Raw genomic sequence first — 25,548 nt, 5'->3', positions numbered from 1 at the left:
ACCATTTGAGTATGACTATATATGTGGCGTTGCTCAACTTTAGCTTCCTAATGGTAAAGTAGTATATAATCCCCAAGTGAAGTCTAAAGAAGTTATGAAATGTTAATTTTCTGAAATAATTAGGCTCATTTTTGACATTTTATGATTCCCCACCCCATTATAAAACACTCACCAATCATCAACTGAAATCACCAAAAACAAAGAAAAGCTTAAAAAGAACTTTACAATCCCTCCACAGCCCTTCCACTTTAACACACAGCTCTTTTTTTCAATCAATTCCAAAAACATTCATTTTCTGGGTATAAAAAGCAATTAATTCAGAATGCATCAATTCAATTTTAAAGAGTTAAAAATAAAAGCAAAAACACAGCTGCGTGTTGTAAGATTATGATTCAAAGGCAAGTCTGGCATAAGTAGGAAAAATATGCTGATTTTGATCGTGTATTAGTCAACTACATTTCAAAGTAGTTGAAATGTAAGGTTTTGTACTAAAAAGCACAAGATGGGCGAGTTCTCCGACGCCAGTACCTTCCATCAAAGATGCCTTCCCTCCAATCATCAAAACGATTCACAAAATAGGCTTGAGGTCTTTGTGGATCCAAAGCCTTTTTCTACCTGTAGCTGGTCAGAAGACAGAGCGTTCCATTAAACTGATTTGGCTACAGTGAACCACAAATTAGTGACCGCTATGATTGATTATTGAATTCATTGTATCTAAGAGGAACGAAGCTGACAACTCTAAAAAAACTTCCACTTGATTCAAGATGCGGCATCCCACCTTCTCAGCAGCAGATCACTCTGCATGGTATGAAAATGAAGGTAGGTAAACTGAGTTATATTTCCAAATCTAACAAAAATTATTTTTTTAGATTTATTGAATGCCTTAGTTCTTTTTGTGCCACTTTAAGCCAGTCAGTCTTTGTAGCTCAGATTCTCCAGTTGTAAAATGGACCTACTACATGCTTCACAAGGATGCTGTGAGGCTTAGAAAACACCATCAACCTAAAAAAAAATTTTAGACAGGTGTCATTTTTACTTCTTTATTGTTACTTTTAACACCTACAAGCATTAAAGAACACACATATTTTCTCAATTTTCCTATTTGTTTATGTACTCAATAACACTTGAGATCTCTTAAATTTCACCGTTTCTCCTGGAATCGGTAAATTTTACTGTATGTGGGACGGTTTCATAAAAGAACAAGGGCAAGAAAATCATGTTAAAAATAGGAAAGTGTGATTGTAAGATGACAAAAATTAGCAGAAAGATTCAGGAAAACGTAGTATTTAAAACTACTTTAAAATTTTTTAATTGGCTAGATTTTAAAGTTGTCTATGATGTTTTAATATCTCTATTCTACTGAGAAAAGTGACTTTAAAAATGGCATTCTGGGTTTCCATATTTATTGCCTGTCAATTTATTCTAGATCAAATATGTTCAGCTTGCAAACAGAAACACAAGTACACATGCAAACACATTTATGACTGCCATTCTTAAAAACTCTACCTGAAAGCTCAGAACTAATCTGGTTTCTTCCTTTATTATGGTGGATGATGCATAAGAAAAGTTATGCAAACTAAATTATTCTCCAATTTGCCCTTGTGCAACCTAATTGTTTTCGGTGAGGTTGTACAGATGTAACTTATTGCTCCTTATGATAAATGAGATGGGGAATAGCTCCTTTTTGTGGGCAGCCAGCCAGCCAGTTAGCTATAGAATCCCTCTTGGTAGTTGTTCACCACTTGCTTTACCTGTAAAGGTTAACAAGCCCATGGGTAAAAGGAAAGGAGTGGGTACCTGACCAAAAGAGCCAATTGCAGGGCTAGAACTTTTTAAAATGGGGGGGGGGGGGGAGAGGGACGGACTTCCCTTTGTGTGTTGTGGTTCTCTGGGGAAAAGGGGAACAGGGCAGCAGTTATTCTGTGAGCAGCTTTAAGCCAGGTATGAAAAACCATCAGATCATACCTAAAAAGATTGCTTATCTGAAACCCCAGATATGTAAGTAAATTAGGGAATGTCTAGGAAGATGCAATTAGGTTTATTTCTGTTTATTTCTTACTGGCTTGTGAACTCCTCTGTGCTCCTTTGTTTTGCTTGTAACCTTTAAGCTGGACTGCAAGAGGGTTATTCTTGATGTTTAATTTCTGTAAGTGAGTTTTTTAAATCTAGGCAAAAGCCTAAAGTTCGATGTATTTTCTTACTTTTTGTTTTTAATAAAATTTACCTTTAAGAACAGTGCATATGTTGTTTAATTAGCTGGGGGCAACAGCTAATTTCCTTTGTTTTCCTTCTCAGCTCTTCTCCGGAGGGGGGAGGTGTGTGAAAGGGCTTGACAGTACCGCACAAGAAGGAATTCCCAAGTGAGCTTTCCTGGGTTCCAAGGGGTTTAGCATTTAGGTGGTGGCAGCATCTACCCATCCAAGGTCAGAGTGAAGCTGTAAGCTTCGTAGTTTAATACCAGCCTGGAGTGGCCATTATTAATTTTTAGAATCTTTGTGGGCCCTCACCTTCTGCACTCAACGTGCCAGAGTGGGGAAATCAGCCTTGACAGCCCTATAAGTGCAATTTACAAAGTAATTCTAGGTACTGACATACTGGCTCAAACTAGTTGTTCATCAAGCCCAAGCTTCTGTTTTTGATGATAGTGGCAAATTCCAGATGCTGCTGAAGAGGGTGTTAGATCCCTTTAAGAGATGGGGACTAATGTGCCTAACCCCCATCCCCCCCGGAGTTAGTGATTAATGGTTTATATTCTTGTTTAATTCCTATCCAGTGTAATTTAATATTAGACATTAAGATGGATAATGAGTATAACTTGTTAATTTTTCTGTGCTCTTGGACTCCATGGATATTGTGGTAATGAGTTCCACAAGCTAATTATATTTAACTGAGTCAACTGTAAATCTGTTCCTATTCAGATTTGGTTGAATGGCACCTTGTTCTAGTATTTTGAGAAAGTGTAAAAAGTCTCTTTTCCCTTCTGTGTACCATTTTAGTCTCCTGCTGATACACAAGAAGGAACAAAATGCAGGTTCATCTCTCATAACTGCTGTCACTATACAGCTAAAACCAAGACTAGATTAAGGCAATCCAGGGCCCTAGTATACCTTACATGCCCCTCACTCCCAATAATCCCATCCTTAGGCTATGGGTTGGCATCATGGATCCTGTCCCTGCTGGGAGTGGCAGTGGCAGGAGCCACCTGCGCAAGAGCCATCTTCTGGGCAGACTAGGGGCTCCCTTTCTCTGGACCCCTGCTCCTTGTCTTCAAGCAGGCTGAGTGTCCCGGAGGAGTAAACACTTAGTTGGGTGGGGCCTAAGCAAAGGATTCTGCTGGGGGGCATCCATGACAGGATAGTAACACACAGTTCTATGCCAGGATGGTGTTAGTGGGGACCTGCACATTTGGGGTTTCTATACTTAACGACTCACTAAGATTAATAGACACGTCCACCCCTTTCAGATCTAGGATTTCAGGCAATCCGCAAGTCAGGAAAAATTCACGATGACAGTTAAACTTGAAAACACGATCAGAGGGTATCTTCACAACCACAAGGGCTAGAAATAAGTTTACTTTTTGCATTTTTTTTTAAATTACAGATGAGATTCTGACATCTTGTGACTTCAGGAGCTAGGGTCAAATGGGTAGGCATATAGTACCTATGCTTTAATACAGCCCTGGTTAACAGAAGTAGTTTAAAAAAAAAAAAAAACCACCACCACCCACTTATTTTTGTTACAAAAGTAAACACAAAAAGAACAGACTTATTGATTAACATGTTGCTATTTTTACAGTGTCTCTTTTCAGAGTAGAGCCAAACTAACGCATTCATGTATGCAAAGATCAAGATATTCAGTCAGAAGCTGTTGAAAACATGCAAAGTATTAATAAAAGCACAAAATTGCAAATTAATTTTAACCATCTGCCAACAGTTTATCTTGCTTTGATATCAAAACCCAATCACCTTATATACTGTCCAAGATTTAGTTACAAACCTGATTTAGTTACAAATCTGAAAATATTACATTTTAGTCTCTTGTACTAACTGAAGGAAAAACCCTGCTTTAAATCTCAAAAGGTGCTGGATAATACTGATTGCTTCTCAATTATGCTACAATAATTTCATTAAGCTTTTCAGCCTTCTACTTCATTTAGTCAGCAGCATCAAGAATGAGAGCTTCCAAATCAGCAGTAGGAGGTGGGAACTGTGAAGCTGAGTCTCAACCAAGCACAGACAGAGCATTGCAGCAAAGGCTAATCTTGCAACTAGCTATAGAATTTGATGTATTATTTAAAGGGACACTGCCAAATAGATTTTTTACATTGATTAATTAAAAAAAAATTAAATTTCTGGTAGCACCCTTTTAATAAAATATCCTGAATTTTTTAAATATCCTATTTTAATTGAATGCTAATTTTTTTGCTCCAGAGATGTTTTTAGAAGAGTTTGAGTACTAAACTGACCAAGAAGTTCAACCTCATCCACCTTCAATCCCCACTATCTCTGCCTGCACACATTTACCTGTTACCTCTTTCAGTTTTAGCTTTTCTACTGCCACTGCCTGACATACTTCCCTTTGTAAATTCTAAGGTAGTCCAAGAAGTTGCAGTCCCACAAGAATAGTGCATGACAGTAATGCAGCAAAGGAATGCCTCTATACATAAAAAGAAGAGGAATACTTGTGGCACCTTAAAGACTAACAAATTTATTTGAGCATAATGGTACAGTTGAGCTGTAGCTCACGAAAGCTTATGCTCAAATAAATTTGTTAGTCTAAGGTGCCACAAGTTCTCCTTTTCTATACATGAAGTGCTGCCAAATTCACATACTAAACTAACAGAGAAAAATAACTTCCCCCAATCTTTCTCTTTCAGTAATCTTAAAGGTCACTCCTAACGTCAACTGAGTACAAAATGTTCAGATACCAGTGTGATTTTTCAAGTTGATCATATCCCTTTAACCACCACAATGTTCCTATCAGAAAAATACAGTACACAGTACTTCACCTAAAATGCTATGCATCTAAAAATAATCAGAACTTAAGTTTCACACAATGTACTACAATATCTAGAAAAATCAGATATGAAAAATGTGCACTTGCATAAAAATGTTAAACTGTTGAGCATGCAGATTTATCTAAAAGAAATGCCAGCAATTTAAAAGGTTAACACTCAACTATTATCCTGCATTAAACAGTATCAGAGTAAAACAAGTTTAAAAAATTGAACAAGCAAGTAAACATTTTGCAATCAATGTAAAAATCTATCTTCACTTAAGAATTAGAATAGCCATTTCAGGCTAAGAAATTTGTAACTATGGTTGTTTGAAGAAAGCAACAAGGATATTCATCTCATTTGCTCAGAGGCCAGCCCACCCCCCCCTCCTAGATCTCTCTCTCTCTTTCCCAGAGCCTTATTTTGAGAGCTAAAAATATCAAACCTTTGACTGAAGATTGTTATTTGTAATGGAGGTGAAATTAGGTCAGCTTGAAAGAACTCCAGTCTACTTATTCCTAAAGGTTGTATCTTGTAAAAATCAAAACGTCGGTTAAACAAAATTAAGTATAATAATTTCAAAAACAGCCTTCAATATGAAACAGAAGGAATATCTACCGAAGTCTGCAGATAGCTTGTAACAACAATTTCAAGACAGGTTTCAGAGAAGCAGCCGTGTTATTCTGTATTCGCAAAAAGAAAAGGAGTACTTGTGGCACCTTAAAGACTAACAAATTTATTAGAGCACAAGCTTTCGTGAGCTACAGCTCACTTCATCGGATGCTTTCAGTGGAAAATACAGTGAGGAGATTTATATACATAGACAACATGAAACAATGGGTATTACCATACACACTGTAACGAGATTGATCAGGTAAGGTGAGCTATTAGCAGCAGGAGAGCGGGGAGGGAAAAAACCTTTGGTAGTGATAATCAAGGTGGGCCACTTCCATCAGTTCACAATGACTGAGACAGTTGTGAACTTCCCCCATTTAAGGAAGTATTTATTCTGAAACCTAATGAAGACAATTAAATGTCAAAATTGTTTAGTATGTCATTTCTGATTAAAATATAAAAAAAAAAGGATGATTCAAATTAAACAGACTGGGACAATCTACTATGAGCAACCTCATTTTTGGTTTTGTCACTAGGCAGAGTTTGGGTTGGGAATGGAGATTAGGAAATAAAAAGTAGTGATACTTTCCCAATGTGATTTCTGATTTAGATCTTTTAAAAAGGTGTATTCTGATTCTTGTTCTATTATGTCCTGGCCAATAAATCTAAACACACTATTATCAAGCTACAGTCACACTAAATGGATTTGTGTGTTAAACCAATCAGTAGTAATACTATTAATAACAGCAGCAAAAATGAACTGTAGTCATTAAGTTTCAGAATTAACATATTACTGTGTCAGCACACATCTCTTTAGAGCTTTCAGGTAAAATTCTCTCCTGGTGTAAACTGGTGCAGCTTCAACCTGGCCCATTATTTCAGCCCATCTGCAGACCTCTGTTTATGTCAGTTCACATCAATAAGGTTTTCAGTCTATTGTAAGTTAATTTTCTTGGCAGCCAGAGGGGTTAACAGTTTCTTTTAAAGTGTAATCTCACATTAAGGAAATAAATGCAAATTCACGGAAAGAGACTAAAAAACTGTACAATGTGGAATTTTCACAGCACAAATTTGTAGTGACACTAATTGTGGCTGATGCCTTGTTTAGGTCTTTACCAAGTTTGGGGAGGCTGATGATTTTTGACACGCACCAGATTTTCAGTAGTCTTCCTTTATTGGTGACCCTTGTGAAAAACTGAGCCAGCCAAAAGCAAGAGCATGCTTTTTTTTTTGCCTCAGTCTTCACAGACAAGGTCAGCTTCCAGACTGCTGCACTGGGCAGCGCAGTATGGGGAGGAGGGGAGCAGCCCGCAGTGGTGAAAGAACAGGTTAAGGACTATTTAGAAAAGCTGGACATGCACAACTCCATGCAGCCAGATCTAATGCGTCCAAGGATGCTCAGGTAATTGGCTGATGTGATTGCAGAGCCATTGACCATTATCTTTGAAAACTTGTGGCGATCAGGGGAGGTGCCGGACAATCGGAAAAAGGCAAATATAGTGCCCATCTTTAAAAAAGGGACGAAAGAGAATCCGCGGAACTACAGCCTCATCTCAGTCCCTGCAAAAATCATGGAGCAGGTCCTCAAGGAATCCATTTTGAAGCACTTGGAAGAAAGGAAGGTGATCAGGAACAGTCAACATAGATTCACCAAGGGCAAGTCATACCTGACCAACCTGATTGCCTTCTATGAGTAGATAACTGGTTTGGCAGATATGGGGAAAGTGGTGGACATGATATACCTTGACTTTAGGAAAGCTTTTGATATTGTCTCTCACAGTATTGTTGCCAGCAAGTTAAAGTAGTGTGGAATGGATGAATGGACTATATGGTAGATAGAAAGCTGGCTAGACCGTCAGGCTCAATGGGTAGTGATCAACGGCTCCATGTCGAGTTGGCAGCCAGCATCAAGCGGAACGCCCAAAGAGTTGATCCTGGGGCTGGTTTTGTTCAACATCTTTATTAATGATCTGGACGACGGGATGGATTGCATTCTGAGTAAGTTTGCAGATGACGCTAAGCTGTGGAGAGAGGTAGATACGCTGGAGTCCAGAGCGACCTAGACAAATAGGAGGATATTTTTAGCATGTCAATGGGCTAGGCTAGAGCTGCACCAGAATCCTGCACTTGGGACGGAATAATCCCAGGCACTGCTACAGGCTGGGGACCGACTGGCTAAGTGGCAGTTCTGCAGAAAAAGATCTGGGGATTACAGTGGACAAGAAGTTGGATGAGAGTCAGTGTGCCATTTTTTCAAAGAAGGCTAACGGCATATTGGGCTGCATTAATAGGAGCACTGCCAGAAGATCAAGAGAAGTGATTATTATATGATTTAATTGGGGTTGGCTTTGCTTTGAGTAGAGGGTTGGACTAGATGACCTCCTGTGGTCTACTTCCAACCAGTATCTTCTATGCATGTGGGTCACGGCTAAGGGGTAACTTGTTTACAGTCTATACAACAAAGGTGGCCAAACCACAGCTCACAAGCTGCGCGTGGCTATTTTACAGTTGAAGTGGGGCTCACGGAGCTCCTCTTATCCCCTCCCCCGGGCCATTCTCCACTTACCAGTCTGGGGGGAAAGAAGCTCAAGGCTTCAACTCTGCGGGGGCTTCTGCCAGAGACAACTGATATCTGCTGAGTGGGGGGGGGGCACAATTTAAAGGTTCACACACCCCGTAACAGCTTGAGTCACGCTCTCCCCCCCCCCCCCCCAACGGCCTCTCCCTGCAGCTCCTAGGTGTTACTCCATGTGCAGAGACAGTGGCAAACAGCTGGGACCTGCAGGGAGGGACCAAAGCTTTAGCTCCACAGAGAAAGGCAGCAGCAAAAGCAGTGGCTCTCCCTGCAGCTCTTAACTGTTTGCCTCTCCCCATGGCCGCAGGTCCCAGCTTGCTGGCTCCAGCAGCTGCCGCAGAGGGGGCCCTGCTGCACTATGTAACCAATCAGGGCCAGGAAGCCCTGTCAAAAATCTGGGGGGGCACATGCCCCCCCACCCCATGTATTGCCTCTAGTTTCTGCCCAGCGGGGAACGGGTGTCTCAGGGCTCCAGAAGTAGGGGGGCTGAAGCCCCAAGCCCTGGCAGGCGCGCCCCAGTTCTCGGACTTTTCAAGATTGTCATATGCGGCTCAGAGGGTCAATAAGTTTGGGCATCCCTGGTCTATAGCTATCTACATGGGGAAACAAATATTTAATAATGGGCTCTTCGATCTAGCAGAAAAAAGGTACAACACAATCCAACAGCTGGAAGTTTAAGTTAGTCAAATTCAGACCAGAAATAAGGTGTAAAATTTTAAACTGTGAGTAATTAATCATTGGAACAACTTCGCAAAGGTTGTGGTGGATTCTCCATCACTGACACTTTTTCAATCAATTTTGGATATGTTTTTAAATTTTGTATTATACACACACACACACACACACACACACACACACACACTCACTCTCTCTAGGAATTATTTGGGGGACGTTCTATCGTCTGTTTTATATAGCAAGTCAGAGTAGATGTCATAGATTCCAAGGCCTGAAGGGACCAATAAGTCACCCTTCAATTTTTTAGAAGTAGCTGCAGTCTTTTGCTACTCTTTAGAATGTATTGCTTTATATACAAATAAATAGTTTTGGGCATCACTAAATAGCAATAAAGTTCTGAAGTACTATAGAAGCAATTAATAGTTCCACTGGAGTAAAAGATCTGTCAGTATCCTCATAATAAATTCTATACCTCCCCCTTTTTTTTCCCCCTCCTTTTCTTTTTTTAAAAAGTGATTTATAGGTATTATGACTATCACGATCATAGCAAAAAATAAACCCAAAATGCCATTTTGGCAATTTCAGTCACTTCTGCTCTCTGCCAACTAGCGAAAGCGATGGATTTTTAAAAATGAAATTTTGCAGTTCACTCGTCCAGAATGTTAATTGAGTTTTTGGGTCAATTAGTTTGAAGGATGTGAAGCAGCAAGTAAATCATGCATTTGGTGGAAAAAAATGCATCCGATGAAGTGAGCTGTAGCTCACGAAAGCTTATGCTCAAATAAATTTGTTAATCTCTAAGGTGCGACAAGTACTCCTTTTCTTTAAGGAAATGATTGTGACTCTGATTCTCAGGTGCCTGACCCTAGTCTACATTAGACACAGCATAGCCTTGGCCCCTCCAAGCCCCCTTCTCTCCCCATCCCTTTCTTCCCCTTCCATTCTCCCTCACCCTTCCTTCTCCCAATGCATCCCTTCTCTCTTCTAATGGGAGAGTCAGCAAAAAACTTCCTCTCCCATTTTTACACTAATGGAGGTTTCCCTACACAGGGGAAACTCTCCAGCACAAGTCTCCTGCCAAAAATCACTGTGGTAGACTAGACAATCTGGCCCCAAAGCTTTAAGGGAAAGGACAGGCAAATACATTATATCCAACATCTTTAACCATCATAATCACCCTTCTCCTCTTCCCCAGATACATTTCAAAGTGTTAGTTTTGAAAACAAGTTCATTTGGAAAAACTGAAACAATGATCATAGAAAACAAAACTGGATACACCAAGTCTTTATTCTTATATTAGTGGCCATTCAACCTCATACTTAAAATACGGCAGATTTTTAGGAAGTACTGAATGAGGCTTGACCAACAACATAGAAAAAAATATTAAAGCAAATAAGACTTGTTAAAATAACTCTCATAACTTGAAGAAATCCATTTTCTTCAGAAACTCCATGAGATAGTTAACAAAAAAGTTATGTAAATTTACACTTACTTGGTGATAATTCTGGATTTCCTTTCAAATTCATCATTTTTGGAATTGAAGGGCCATATACATCTGCATCAAGCAAACCAACTGCTTTTGTCTGTAGGACCAAAAAATTGGAAAGGTCACTCTTTTCTGCTTCAAGAAAAATCAGTTGAGCAAAGTTTCAAAGCTGATTTCAGAAATAAATGTATGATCTTTATTTCATCCTTAATTTAATGCTGTTCTCTCCCTTTCTAAGTTTCGTTTGAAGTATTATGCATCAAGTACAACAACATTGTCCCTCTGGGATTTGAGCCAGTGGATTCAATTGCAAGAACTACTTTCTCAATAATCACTCACACAATGAAATATTCCTTATTCATGGAGTTTGATGTAGATTATTTATGGAAAACCACACCATGAAATTCCTCCTCTGTACACACATAGATACACAATAGTGTCACAGTCTGGCAAAATATATTCTGCCTCATACTTAAATTTGACATTTTCTATATTAACTAACTGGCAGTGGACAAAGAAATAAAATGAAATAATTAAAGGTGAAAATGAATAAAATGAAATATTTATGGGAACAGAATCCTTGTCTTCAGATTTCCACAACAGTTAAAAGAAAATTCAGACTGATGAAGCCAACTGAAGCTGTTATACTTGATCCATATTTATTACAAAAGGATGCCTAAAAATGTTTCTTTTGAATTGCTGCCATTGACAAGAGAAATAAAAGTATCAGATTATTCAAATGTGTAGATAGGAAATTTAGACAAGGAACTTTACATACAAAATTATAACTTCAGTTTTCAGGCTTACAACAAACATTTCAAGAATGGTTACATAAATTTTAATTTTAAGCAAAAAATGTGTTATTAGCACCAACAGCCAAGATGCACTGCAGGTTACAGTATCTTACAAACTATCAAGTAAGGAACCAGTCTCATAAGTTCCTGAGCACCTTCAACTTCAATGAAAGTTGATGGAATTGAACCCCTTACAAACTCAGGACCTCAGTAAGCAAACAAAATTTGGGCCTGTTTTAAAGCCTATGGGACCTTTTCAGTTGACTTCAGTTCACTACGAATCAGGTCATTAATGGCCATGCACAAAAAAAAAAAAGGTGCTTCGGTATTTATTTTGAATGAAGTCTTAATAATACGAGACCTCACTGCCATAGTTTTCTCCTGTCACATCTGTGATGAGAAGTAGGGTGTGACAGTTGAGCTCTTGAAAATAATCATCATAGTTATGGCTTTGAGTGTAGAGAGGCTTCTACTGAATATCTTAGAACTTAATACAAAAGTGTCTAACTTTGAACAACATATCCAAATGTGAAATGATATCCATAACATCATTCAGGTTAATATGTATTTTATAATAGCACAAAATAGCTTTCATTAATCAAGTTTTCTAAGTCAGATGTGTTAAAAAAAATTATGAATGAAATGTACTTTAATCAAAAACTATAAATATAGTTCACTTTTGTTAAATGATTCTGAATTATAAAGTATATTTTAAATTTTTTAATTTTTGAATAGGCAGGATTTAATTCATAAAAATGTGTGCAACTGAGTGGTAAGCTTGTTGGTTTATTTAACATTATTTTATTACTAGGTTATCAGTCAAGAGAATTGGAGATTTATATTGTTATAACAGAATTCAGAAAGAGAACAATAATACTTCATCAATTTAAAAGGTTTCATCTTTGCAGCATATAAACGTAGTGCACTAAAAAGTATTCGTGATGAAAAATGAAAACTTATTGCTATAAATGTGGTTGTGATCTTTAAATAAAAAGTAACTCAATCAACTGTCACCATGAACTCCCCTCTGTATTTTCCACCAAACGCATCTGATGAAGTGAGCTGTAGCTCACGAAAGCTTATGCTCTAATAAATTTGTTAGCCTCTAAGGTGCCACAAGTACTCCTTTTCTTTTTGCGAATACAGACTAACACAGCTGCTACTCTGAAACCTGTCAAACTAGAATGTGGCTACATAACATTCTATTCTCTGTTCTTGAATATGTTTTTTTTTTAATCTGCACACTGGCAGACAGGACAGTGTACGTAATCAGAGATGAAAGCTTCAGACTTCATTTAGTGGGATTTTTTTTTTTTTATTATTTTCTTTACAATTTATAACATCCTGTGAAAGCTATAAAAAAAAAAAAATTACTGTCGTTACTGACACATTATAATGCTTCATGCCTAATGTATGAAAGCTGCAATTTAAAAGATCAGAAAGCCCCATTTTTAATTTTAGATTTCAAAGGCACCAACAACAGTTTTTGTGCTACTTTGTTCTTTGACAAAATGCATATTTTAAAAGATTATAAAGATTCCTGACTCAGTCCTTTTATCCATGTCAGCAGATAATGGAACCCGTCAAAACATCATTTTAGGGATGTGCCATTCTAATTACTTCTGAAATCAAAGTAAATATTTCCAGCAGAACCTGCCTACTGTTTTAAAACTGATTGACATTCTTCTTCCCTTCACTGTTTTTTGTGGGTTTTTTGCAACAAATCCCATGAAATCCAGAGAGGTAATGGAATGAGTTCTGGGAATTCCTTACTACAATTTTGACATCAGACTGAGGGAAGTGAAAATTTAAGATAATTTCACTGCCACTGACTGAGTTCATGCTCTCTCGGTATACTGCCAAACCATCCCCACCAGAGATGATTTCCTCCTGGGATTAAAAATACTCATGAGCAGCAAATATTGTGCCTATAGAGTGCAACACATTACACTAAGACCTAGATGTATAAAATAAGTATTCTGGGAATGATACCTTTGTACATCATGGTCTTCATACTCCAACCACTCAAACACTTTCATATTACAAATCTGATCGTTATACAAACTATACAGTGCTAGTGTAATACATTTCCTCAAAAAATTAATTTGTTTGTTTGCCAAGCAATTTTGCCTCTTTCCAGGGTTACAGTTAAAATGAGGTGTTTTTGTAATAACAGAAGAAAAAAAAACCACAATAGGTTCTCTAGTTGCTTAACCCTCTCTTTTCTGCAAGCACAAAAACCTCTGTTATGTGAGCTTTGTCACACGCTTATAGAAAAAGGCCTCTTGGGAACCCTCTGCTAAAACATTGGCAGAACATCACTGTAGACATCATAGTGTAGGTTATTCTTCGCCAAGCCATTCAATCGCATATGCCGAGAGGGCTCAGATCTCCCCAAGGCAGCAGCTTGCACAGAAAAGGTTGGCCTCAGTAAGTGAGCTTTTATTTTTTCCTCCAACCTTTCATTTTAGGCAGCCAAGTATCCCTAGTGTACTAATATCAATCCTTTATTCTATTTTAATTACACTGGCAGAACCTTACTGCTGCTACCAAGGAATCTTCTAAGATTGGCACAGGCTGAAGCATCTCTTCCAACCTTTTCACAATGCTCTAAATCCCCACAGGCATGAGAGAAGACAACTTAAGGGTACACCAGGATATGATCCTTATATCACATTGCTGTATTAGAGCTATTCATCCAGTCTATTTTAGATACTGATCAGAATGTAATGCAGGGATATGAAATCTGTATTTAAAAATAAGAGATAACTTAAGGAACTTGAATAAACTCCTTTACTACTTTTACCAACACTTCTCTTGGAATGGTATAAATATTTAAAATGTCCTAATATAATTAAAATTAAAGCGGTCAATCCATTAAAAAAAATCAAGATTAATCGCACTGTTAAATAATAGAATACCATTTATTTAAATATTTTTGGATGTTTTCAAATTATTTCAATAACAGTATATAAAGTGTACAGTGCTCACTTTGTATTTATTTTTATTACAAATATTTGCACTAAAAAAAATAGTATTTTTCAGTTCACCTAATACAAGTACTGTAGTGCAATCTCTTTAACATAAAAGTTGAACTTACAAATGTAGAATTATGTACAAAAAAAACTGCATTCAAAAACAAAACAATGTCAAACTGTAGAGCCTACAAGTCCGCTCAGTTCTATTTCTTGTTCAGCCAGTCACTCAAACAAGTTTGTTTACATTTGCAGGAGATAATGCTGCCTGTTTCTTATTTACAATGTCACCTGAAAGTGAGAACAGGCGTTCGCATGGGACTTTTGTAGCCGGCATTGCAAGGTATTTACGTGCCAGATATGCTAAACAGTCATATGTCCTTTCATGCTTCTGCCAGCATTCCAGAGGAGAGGCTTCCATGCTGATGACGTTCGTTAAAAAAAAAAAAAATGTGTTAATTAAATTTGTGACTGAACTCCTTGGGGGAGAATTGTATGTCTCCGGCTCTATTTTACCTGCATTCTGCCATATATTTCATGTTATAGTAGTCTCGGATGATGACTCGGCACACGTTGTTCATTTTGAGAACACTTTTGCTGCAGATTTGACAAAAACACAAAGAAGGTACCAATGTGAGACTTCTAAAGATAGCTACAGCACTTGTCCCAGGGTTTAAGAATCTGAAGCACCTTCCAAAATCGGAGAGGAATGAAGTCTGGAGCATGCTTTCTGAAGTCTTAAAGGAGCAACACTCTGAACTACAGAACCCGAACTACCAAAAAAGAAAAGCAACCTTCTGCTGGTGACATCTGACTAGATGATGAAAATGAACATTCATCGGTCTGCACTGCTTGGATTGTTATTGAGCAGAACCTGTCATCAGCATGGAAGCATGTCCTCTGAAATGGGGGTTGAAGCATAATAGGACACAAGAATCTTTAGTGCATCTGGCATGTAAATATCTTGTGATGCTGGCTACAACAGTGCTATGAGAACCTCTGTTCTCACTTTCAGGTGATGTAAATAAGAAGTCGGTAGCATTATCTCCTGCAAATGTAAACAAACTTGTTTGTATTAGTGATTGGCTGAACTAGAAGTAGGAATGAGTGGACTTGTAGACTCTAAACTTTTGCATTGTTTTGTTTTTGAGCGCAGTTATGTAACCAACAAGTTTCAGAGTAGCAGCCGTGTTAGTCTGTGTTCGCAAAAAGAAAAGGAGTACTTGTGGCACCTTCGAGACTAACAAATTTATTAGAGCATAAGCTTTCGTGAGAAGTGAGCTGTAGCTCACGAAAGCTTATGCTCTAATAAATTTGTTAGTCTCGAAGGTGCCACAAGTACTCCTTTTCTTTTTGTAACAAACAAATCTACATTTGTAAGGTGCACTTCCACGATAAAGAGATTGCACTGCAGTATTTGTATGAGGAATTGAAAAATAGTTTCTTTTGTTTATCTTTCTAAAGTGAAAATATTTGTAATAAAAAATATAAAGTGAGCATTGCACATTTTGTATTCTGTGTTGTAATTGAAATCAATACATTGGAAAAATGTACAAACATCCAAAATATTTAATATACTTCAATTGGTATTCTATTGTTTAATGACATGATTAAAACTGCGGTTAATCACGATTACTTTTTTTTAAATCGCAATTACTTTTTTTGAGTTAATTACCTGAGTTAGATGCGATCAAACAGCCCTAATAAAAACACACATCGATTAGAAAACTAACTCTGTGTCTCTCGCTTGTGGGTCAGCAGGAACTGCAATAGGAGCTGACCCACATGAGACCTGTAATTTCCTTACCCTTCTCAACACTGCCAAAACCTCTTGATAAACTATAAATAATATCTCCCAAACAATGTACACAGTTTCTTTGAAATTTACAGAAGGATACTAGTATTAACACCAATAGCAATTAAGGCCTTGTGGTTTGCAATGCTGCAGACCCTCAGGGGAAGAAGGGTAGAAATGAGGCATATAAATATTATGAACATTCACCCACTCAACTTATGTTATTTGCTAAACCTTCCAACAGCTGATTTTGATAATATCAAGAAAAAAAAAAAACAGTTTCTCTTGAATTTCACATGAGACTCTTCCTTCACTCATATTCTGAAGTGCTTCTCACGTAAGGACTACCAAAAACAGATTTTTATAGATTAGAAACATTTACAAAGTATTTTGTACATTATTAATTAATATGCAAAACCTAAGTTACTTCAGGATTTCTTATCTTATTGGGAGTCATGAACTGACTGAACCACTTTACACTGCAATTCTAATTTTACATGCTCAAAAATAAGAAAACCTCTTCTAATTTCCAATACCTAATCCATTTTTAATGGATTTGAGGAAATTTGACATATACTTTCAGTAGAAGAGGAAATAGAATTTAATCTCCATTCTGTTATAAACAAAAATATGGGTACAAGGTCCCATACCCTAGAAAGTACAGTAAGTTTGTGGCCTGGCTCTTAGAGGAGGACTCTCAAGCATGGAAAATCAATAATGGCATCCTGAGACAAGTACACATCAAATTATTTTAATGAATTTTTAACCAGCAACATGGACAGGACCCCAGCAACACACTGCAGGATAAGAGCCATAGTAGGATTCACACACACACACACCCTAGTTATTTCAAATACCTGTATTTAAATAAATCTGAGGAATGAACATCTGAGGAACCTAGTAGAAAGTTATTGGATTCTGAGAGAGACAGGTGAGATCACTTTCATTTCCATTGTAAGAGACTGATGTCACAAGACTATTGGCCTACCTCTGACATATTCAATGCATTTTGGGATAGTTTTCAAATAAATTTACCAATGTCCTTGTTTCTCTAGTCATTTGCCCATTTATAGAACTGGGCAAACAAACAAATATATACAAAAATGACTTTTCTAATAAAGTATTCTTTTGTAAATATATCATTCAACCAGCTCTATCCAGGACTAACTTCACTGCAAGGATCAAAAAACAAAAAAACAAATAAATAAAAAAAAAATACCTACCCAAGAGGTGGATAATGGTTCATTTCTATTTTTCTCAAACCAAAGAATAAACAAACTTTGAAACAAAGCAAAACCCACAAGAATTAGCTCTAGTCACACTAAATTTATGCATAATATATAAGTTTTGTATTCATTTAAAAATTCTTCCCTTTTCATTTTTCCATTCTACATTGTTTACAATACTGTCTTAATAGCTTGAATACACTTTTCTCCAACTGTGTTTGCTGTCCTCCTCCATTTAGCTAATCATTAACTTTTCCCCACTTCTCCTGAATTATGAGGCAATGTGTTTATGTTTATCATTTCATTGTGCGATAATGAAGATAATAAAACAGTTGTTTTTTAAGATGCATATGTTAACTGGAGCTCCTTATGCTGGTTGGCTGCTTCTTTAAAAAAAAGCAAATATTGCAAGTCCTTATATTAAAAATGCTTTTATATTGCTTTGCAACCAAATGGTTTGCTATGGAAACCAAAGTCTATTCCCTAAAAATGACAATTTAAAGACACACATTTTGGTCCCAATCTACTTGACAAACTCCCTTTACAAGGAGCAGATTAGAATATGTAAAATCAAATACTTGCCCATTACGTAACCAAACTACTCTAAGCAGAAGCCATTTGTTTAATCTTACACACTAATTTGTTCCATACTGTTTTACCCCTGGCTCCTCTGCCCCTCGCACCATAAACGGTTTCACTCTTTACTTCGGAATGTAAATCTTCTTGGGAAGAAAAGGAAATTCTAAAGGCGACTGACTAGAGAGTTTGCCTCATAGTGACAGGATAAACATACAGTCTCCAAACTGGATTTATGCCATCCTTACTCACGCACAGCTGGTGTTTGCTCACTAAAATACTCTGTTCATAAACAAGCAATCTATTAATTCAAGTTGTTTCAACTATAATAAATTGTCTCTGATCATGTAGCTTTCAAAAATAGTCATTCCACTCTGAATACGAATCTGGCATAAAAACCAAAAATTCTTCAGAGTGCTCCTGAGGGAGCGGAACTAACTGCTGCTACATCAAAGGAACTAGAAGAATAGTCTGTCAAAACTAAGCAATCAATTAATAGGACAGGAGTAAAACTTAAGTTACCTCCCTAAAAGTATAGATTTATACATCTCAGTACAGCCGCAAGAGCTTGCGCAACTCTTAGCACTAATTAACTAATCCATATATAACAGGTAATCCACGGGTGCTACAAGTCTGAGGAGCCAGCACTAAGTCAAAGCTACATTCCTAGCCTTTCTGGCCTTGAATTAAAAACAAACAAAAAACCACAACTTTACATCGGACATGATGTTTTAATTTGATATCTAAATGAAATCCTCTGTTTAAAATTAAATTATTTTCTGTTTAATTAGTCAAAGTAGGGTATATGGGGTGAGAAATACTGGAGAGGAAGAGGAATTATTTAAACTCAACACCAATGTGGACACAAGAACAAATGGATATAAACTGGCCATTGGGAAGTTTAGACTTGAAATTAGATGAAGGTTTCTAACCATCAGAAGAGTGAAGTTCTGGAATAGCCTTCCAAGGGAAGCAGTGGGGGCAAAAAGACCTATCTGGCTTCAAGATTAAACTCGATAAGTTTATGGAGAAGATGGTATGATGGGATAACATGATTTTGGCAATTAACTGATCTTTAACTATTCATGGTAAATAGGCCCAATGGCCTGTGATGGGATGTTAGATGGGGTGGGATCTGAGTTACCACAGAGAATTCTTTCCTGGGTATCTCGCTGGTGAATCTTGCCTACATGCTCAGGGTTCAGCTGATCGCCATATTTGGGGTCAGGAAGGAATTTTCCTCCAGGGCAGATTGGTAGAGGCTCTGGGTTTTTTTTGCCTTCCTCTGTAGCATGGGGCATGGGTTGTTTGCTGGAGGATTCTCTGCACCTTGAAGTCTTTAAACCATGATTTGAGGACTTCAATAGCTCAGACATAGATGAGAGGTTTATTGCAGGAGTGGGTGAGATTCTGTGGCCTGCATTGTGCAGGATGTCAGACTAGATGAGCATAATGGTCCCTTCTGACCTTAATATCTATGCGTCTACGAGTTCAAAAGGTAGTACCTCTGCATAGCAGACAGCCACACCTGGTTTGCTTGCACCTGGTCCTGGCAACTCACTCAACTCTCACCAGTGGTGTAGGTAGCTGTGTGAGACAAGGCCACACCTTGGGACCTTGCCTTGGCTTAAATGCTAAACCTACTGAGGGTAACTAAATAGTGACAAACACTAGTGAAAGGGCATATCTGGCCCAAAGTGCACAAAAGTCTAACGGTGAAGCCAGCAAAACAACTTCCAAAAGTATAACAAAAACAGAAAGTGCTGTAGCAAGCTAGTGGATAGCTTACAGCAGTGTTGCAAACAGATTATGACACACTGATCAACCAGAAAGCCAAGAAGTCATGGTTGAATACTTGACAAATATTGGACGATAAAAACTAAACGAAGAATGGAAGGAGAAAAAAAGCATGCCAGCTTGCTCATCAACCAGACAAACGAGGGCCAACGTGTTCTTCGCTCAGAAACCAAGGTGGGGGTGTGTGAAAAGAATGAGATCAGAACAAACATAACTCCACACAGAACAGAGAATTATGTGATGAACTTGAAGGATATAACATAACATTATACCACGCTGGAGCACTTGCAGTAATGGTTGACGAATTGAAAAGATACAAGTGGGAAGCCATTGCTCTACGTGAAACAAGAAGGCACAGGACAATTCTATCATAATGAACTGATAGTGCACACCAGGACGGAGTTGCACTGGTGCTAAAGTAGAAGGCAAGCCAGGCTCTTAAGGCATTTCACATGATATTGCCTCATACAATGAAGGCAAAAAAGTGTAATAGAGATGGGAGGTTTTAATGCAAAAGTCGGAGTGGACTGGAATTCCTGGGCGCCTACAATAGACAGATTTGGACTCAGTAAAGAAAACAAACAGGAAGAAAAGCCACTACATTTCTGCCTAATCAAAAACCTGGTAGTAACAAACAGGCTACTTCAACAAAGAAAGCCGCAGAGGAAATGGATTCAATATCATTCTGATGGGCAAACAAACAAAGGGATGACAGACTTTGTATTTGTGAATCGCAGATAGAAATCAAGTGTGTTGTCATGCAGATCATTTGTGGCCAGTATCTGGTCATAAATTAGTGTTGGCATCAATGAAGTTGAGACTGAGAACCACCTAAAAAGTGCCAAAAACTAAGATTTATGACATGGACAAATTGAAAGAGCTAGACAATCAAAAAAATACAAAGCCATGCAAAAAAACATCACATTTCTGGTGAAAGAAAAAAATGAATGTTGAAGAGACATGGAACAGTGTAAAAAATGGTATTACCAGAGCAGCTGAATGTGCACTGGGCCAAAACAAAGAAAGTAAAGTAGATAACGGATGAAATGCTCAACTTGAGTGATAAGTGTAGGAAGCTGAAGTAAAGTGAAAAGGAAGACACTAATATAAGAGATGAGTACAATAGTTGACCAGAGAGATAAAACAAAAAGCGGGGAGAAACAGAAACAACTGGTTAAGCAAACAATGTGAAGAATACACAAACAGAAAAATAAGAGAACTGAGTCAGACATACAAGTTGAAGATGGCAGTGAAAGAAAAGTTCAGGTAAATAACTGAGGATGAACAAGTGAAGAATAAGACACTGAAAAGAATATTTTGGAAGAGCTGTAAAATGTGCAGAACACAGTAGATGAAATGGATTTAGAGAAGCTTTCCAGTACAAATGAGGGAGAGCAGATATCAGAATTCTTAGAAAAAAAAGTAGTAAAGATAGAAACGCTGAAAAAGAAAAAATGTGCTGGAAAATGACAACATAGCCATAGAGCTGCTGCAAGCAAGAGAGAAACACAGAGGAAAGACCATGCAAAAAGCTATTCAGCAAAATTTACAAAGAAGAGCAGGTGCTGAGCTAATAGGGGAAAGCAATAATAGTACCAATCTATAAAGAAGGGAGATAAGTGAGTTCAAGAACCAGAGAGGAATCAGCTTATTGAGAGTGCCAGGAAAAGCATTCACTGAGACATTGTAGAAGCAAATGGAGATACACAGAAGTGGTGCTTGCAGAGGAACAGGCTGGATTTAGAACCAGTACAAAATACAATACATCAGCTATTTGTGAGAAGACAGATATCGAAGGAGTACACAGAACACAACCAAAGCTGCTACAACAACTTTATAGACTTCAAACCAGCTTCCAAGACCATTTGGCAGACAGAGTTATAGTAAGTTAAGTTTTGAAAATGTATTGCATTCCTGAGAAACTGATCAAGCTGATGGAAAACATCTATGGAAAGTCAAGGAGTGCAGTGAGAGTAGACAAGATAATGGAATGGTTCAGGACAACTATAGGAGTGAGACAAGGATGTATGCTACCCCCAGATTTTTTCTATTTGATACTGGAAGCAACAATGGCTGTTGCACTGAGAGATGCAACAGGAGTAGTCATATTATGTGGGAGGACAGTGCACAACTTCAGACTTGTAGAGAATGTTGACCTCAAAGTATTGACCAAGGAGGATTGTCACAGGCTGACTAGCCCCTTAAGAAGGCTCTGGGGTCAATACACCTGGACTAATTACCTGATTGATTAAAAGGAGGGAATCTGGGCTCATAAGTAATGGGTGGCTAGGGCTAGAGAGGTGTCATCCCCCCCCCCCCCCCATCTATTTTCTGAGCTACCCCACTGCCTGTCCAGTTCAGCAGGTGAAGCTCCGTGTCTGGTGGCTCCAGGGCAAGGAAGGTGACAGAGTGCGACACTGCAGGGGGAGGTCCCCACCTGCACACTGAATTCCCAACAGGTGGAACTAGATTCCTCAGTGTCACTAGAAAGAGCTGGCTTCTGAGCCATGCTTCCATGAAGGTTTGCTGGAAGGGGGCAAGAGTTCTGGGGGAAGGAGGTGGATCCTGAGGTGATTGAGAGGGCAAGAGGGAGGAGAATCTCAGAAGAAGGGGCAGATACTGAGGTGATTGGTCTCAGTCCCCCAAGACAGGAGCCACCACTTTAGGGTGAGTGCAGGGCAGGGCCTATTCCCTCATCCACCTCCCAAAGAACCTTTTCACCGGCTGCCTACGCCTGGGCTTTGTAAAGGACTGAGTGCCTCCTAAAAAGGGGTATTTAATTATAATAACTTTAAACCCAGCTATGGGGAGGAAATCAAAAAGGAAAATGTAAGTAGTGTTGAAAACTCAGAGAGAGCAGTGAGGGCCAGGAGTCAGAAGCAGGGGAATGCTGCTGGAGACAGCAAGGACAAGTTGGAGAGCTGGTTGAGTTGGGTCTGGGCTCCTAAGAGAAACAGGTTGGTATGCCTTATGGACCCATCTGAAAGTCAGAAAGGCTGCAACCCCAGGAAAAGGGTCCTGAGAAACCTCATTACTCTATAGGGAAAAAAGCTGGAAAAGTAGCCAGGGAGGCTGAGGTTTGTTTGGTTGTGGACAATGGAAGACAGACCAAAGGTGATGGGGAGAGGGGAGAGACTGTTTGCCAGGTGGGAGACTGAGAGAATCTAAGTTTGTCCAGTAAGAAGCTGGGAGGAGGAAGTCAAGAGTTGAAACAGCAAAGAGCCCAGACCACAGAAAAGAGAAACTGGGACCCTCTGAGAGATTGGGAAGAGACTGTTTTAGTTATTACATGCTAATGATTTAGCTCCGAGAATGGGCGTATTACATGACTCCAGTCTTGGTCATATGATGAAGAGCCCTAGGGAAAAGGAAAACAAAGGACATATACTGCTAAGCTGCCCAAGGCAAGGATGGGACGCTACAGAGCAGATGTAAACATCTACAAGGATGTACAGAGAATAACTCACAAGGTAGGCAAAAGGCAGAAAATTTGGACTGAAAATCAGCATGGAGAATACAACAATTATGTCAACTGGAAGACAGAGATCAAAGTTGAAGACCAAGAACTAGAACAAATGGGAAAGTGCGTGTACCTCAGATGACTGGTATCAAACAATGGGAACTGTCAAGATGACATATAAAGAAAAGTTGGACTAGCCACTACTGCATTTGGAAAACTCTGGAAGATCTGAAAGGCTGAAGAAACATGAAGCATATACAAACAACTGTTGTGCCAATACTGCTGAATGAGTCAAAGCAGATAAACAAAATATATTGATTGCAGATACGACCTGGCTGAGGGGGAACAACAATTGATTCAAGGCTGTAGAAAATAAAAAATGAAGTGATATGAAAATGGCTTGGGCAACAAATAACTCTGTTACAGAAGATTCAAGAAAGAAGATTGCAGTGGTCTGGACATATGTCCAGGATGGACCCAGAAAGGAGATCATTCATAGAGATACATATCAGAATGCAAGGAACTAGAAATAGAGGAAGACTGAGGATGTGTTGGATAGATGCAGAACTAAAAGATTAAAGATGAACAAAGCCGTAAAAAATGGTACAAGACAGAAAGCTGCAAAGGGTACAACTCCATCGTTATGTAGGTTCTTGTGGACCACAGAGGACAATTTATGAACGTCAATGTGAGTTGCACTGGAAAAGATCATGATGCCCAGGTTTTCCGCTGATCACAAGTCTACACTCGTGGACAGACTAAGACACTATTCCCATCAAGTGACATTGTCATAAATGGAGTTAATGTCCCTGTTATTCTGGGGGACCCTGCATACCTCCTTTTTACTAAGAGTATGAATCCATACCCTGATTTCAGAGGCCCTGGCAAAAGAGGATTTAATTACACACTCAGCAGGTGCAGAATGGTTGTTGAATGTGCTTTTGGAAGACTGAATCCCACTGGAGACTTTTACAGAACCATTTGGATGCCAGCGTCATTGATGCTGTCCGAATTACTGTGGCTTGCTGTGTACTTCACAATCTTTGTGAAGCCAGAGGTGAGCCATTTCCCTCTGAACGGACCGATGACAGTGAGAGACCACTGAATCAGGACATTCAGCCAGAAAGTGCACCTACCACAGCTGGAGCTGGATGCATCCAAGCAACAGAGATCAGAGATGCCTTGTGTTCCCACCCTCTGGACTTGTATGGCCCAACGGAAGAGAGGAAATAGTACAGTAACTCCTCACTTAAAGTCATCCCGGTTAATTTGTTTCGTTGCTGCTCAATTAGGGAACATGCTCGTTTAAAGTTGCACAGTGCTCCCTTATAACATTGTTTGGCAACTGCCTGCTTTGTCCACTGCTTGCAGAAAGAGCAGCCCGTTGCAGCTACCTGGTGGGGACTTGGAACCAGGGTGGACAGGCAGCCCCCCCACTCCCCTAAGTTCCTTGTGCAGCAGCCACCCAGCAGGCTATCACTTGCCAGCAGTTCAGCTGTCCCTCCTCCCACTGCCATGTGCTGCTCCTGCCCTCTGCCTGGGAGCTGCTCCCGGGAGCCTTCTGCTTGTTGTGCAGTGGGGGAGGGGGGCAAATATCAGGGTGTGTCCCTCCCTCCCTGCTCCTGCTGACCCTATCTCCCTAGAGCAAGGCAGACAACAGGGCTCAGTAGGAGGGAGCTTGCAGGCAGCAGCTGCTGTCTCAACTTCCTGATCTAAAAAGGTAGTGTACTTAAAGTGAGGTCAGCATACTTAAAGGGGCAATACGCATCTCTCTCTCTCACTCACACACACACAGGGTGTGCGTCTCTGACTGCCATGCCTTCTCCCATCCCTCTATTTGTGCTGCCTTGTAGAGTGTGAGGCTACATTAACAACGTGTTAACCCTTGAGGGCTCAGCCGAATGCTAGTTCATCATTTAGCAGTAAGGCATTCCCTTGGAAATATCCCATCCTCTTATTCCACCACCTGAACCAAGCTTCACAATCATCATTGCTATCTACAGTATTAAATTGTTTGTTTAAAACTTATACTGTGACAGGTCAAGGCCAGATAGATATATTAGCTCCAGGCTAAACAAATCCCTGGTACCAGGATAAGAGAAATGGCAGCTGCTCCAGGTCAATTAAGACACCTGGGGCCAATTAAGAACTTTCCAGAAGGCAGGGAGAAGGCTTAGTTGATTGGGACACCTGAAGGCCAATCAGGGGCTGGCTGAAACTAGTTAAAAGCCTCCCAGTCAGTCAGGAGCTGTGGGAAGAAGTTGGGCTGTTGGAGAGGCTGAGTAGTACACACCATATCAGGCACAAGGAAGGAGGCCCTGAGGTAAGGGTGAAGTGGAGCTTGAGGAAGAGAGGGCTGCTGTGGGGGAAGTAGCTCAGGGAATTGTACATGTCATGTTTCTAAAAGGTCAGCTACCATAGCTGATACTATTAGGGTCCCTGGGCTGGAGCCCGGAGTAAAGGGTGGGCCTGGGCTCCCCTCACCTTTGCCCCCTAATTAATCACTGAAACTGGGAGACAGAGACTGTGCAAGGAAGGATAACTTCTCCTCCCCTCCCTCCTGGCTTATGATGAAAAT

At 39.3% G+C, this 25,548-nt stretch overlaps 1 protein-coding gene across 1 annotated transcript in view; it reads right to left on the bottom strand.

Moving 5' to 3' along the window:
- Positions 1 to 25,548, bottom strand: part of NUBPL (nucleotide binding protein like) — a 156,165-nt gene that overhangs the window by 119,149 nt on the left and 11,468 nt on the right. Inside the window, 1 exon segment of the mRNA XM_043517008.1 lies at positions 10,354 to 10,444. Within this exon segment, the coding sequence (XP_043372943.1) occupies positions 10,354 to 10,444 (91 nt within the window).

Source organism: Dermochelys coriacea, chromosome 6, assembly GCF_009764565.3.
Source record: "Dermochelys coriacea isolate rDerCor1 chromosome 6, rDerCor1.pri.v4, whole genome shotgun sequence".
Lineage (NCBI taxonomy): Eukaryota > Metazoa > Chordata > Testudines > Dermochelyidae > Dermochelys > Dermochelys coriacea.
This window is presented reverse-complemented; position numbering and strand designations above follow the sequence as displayed.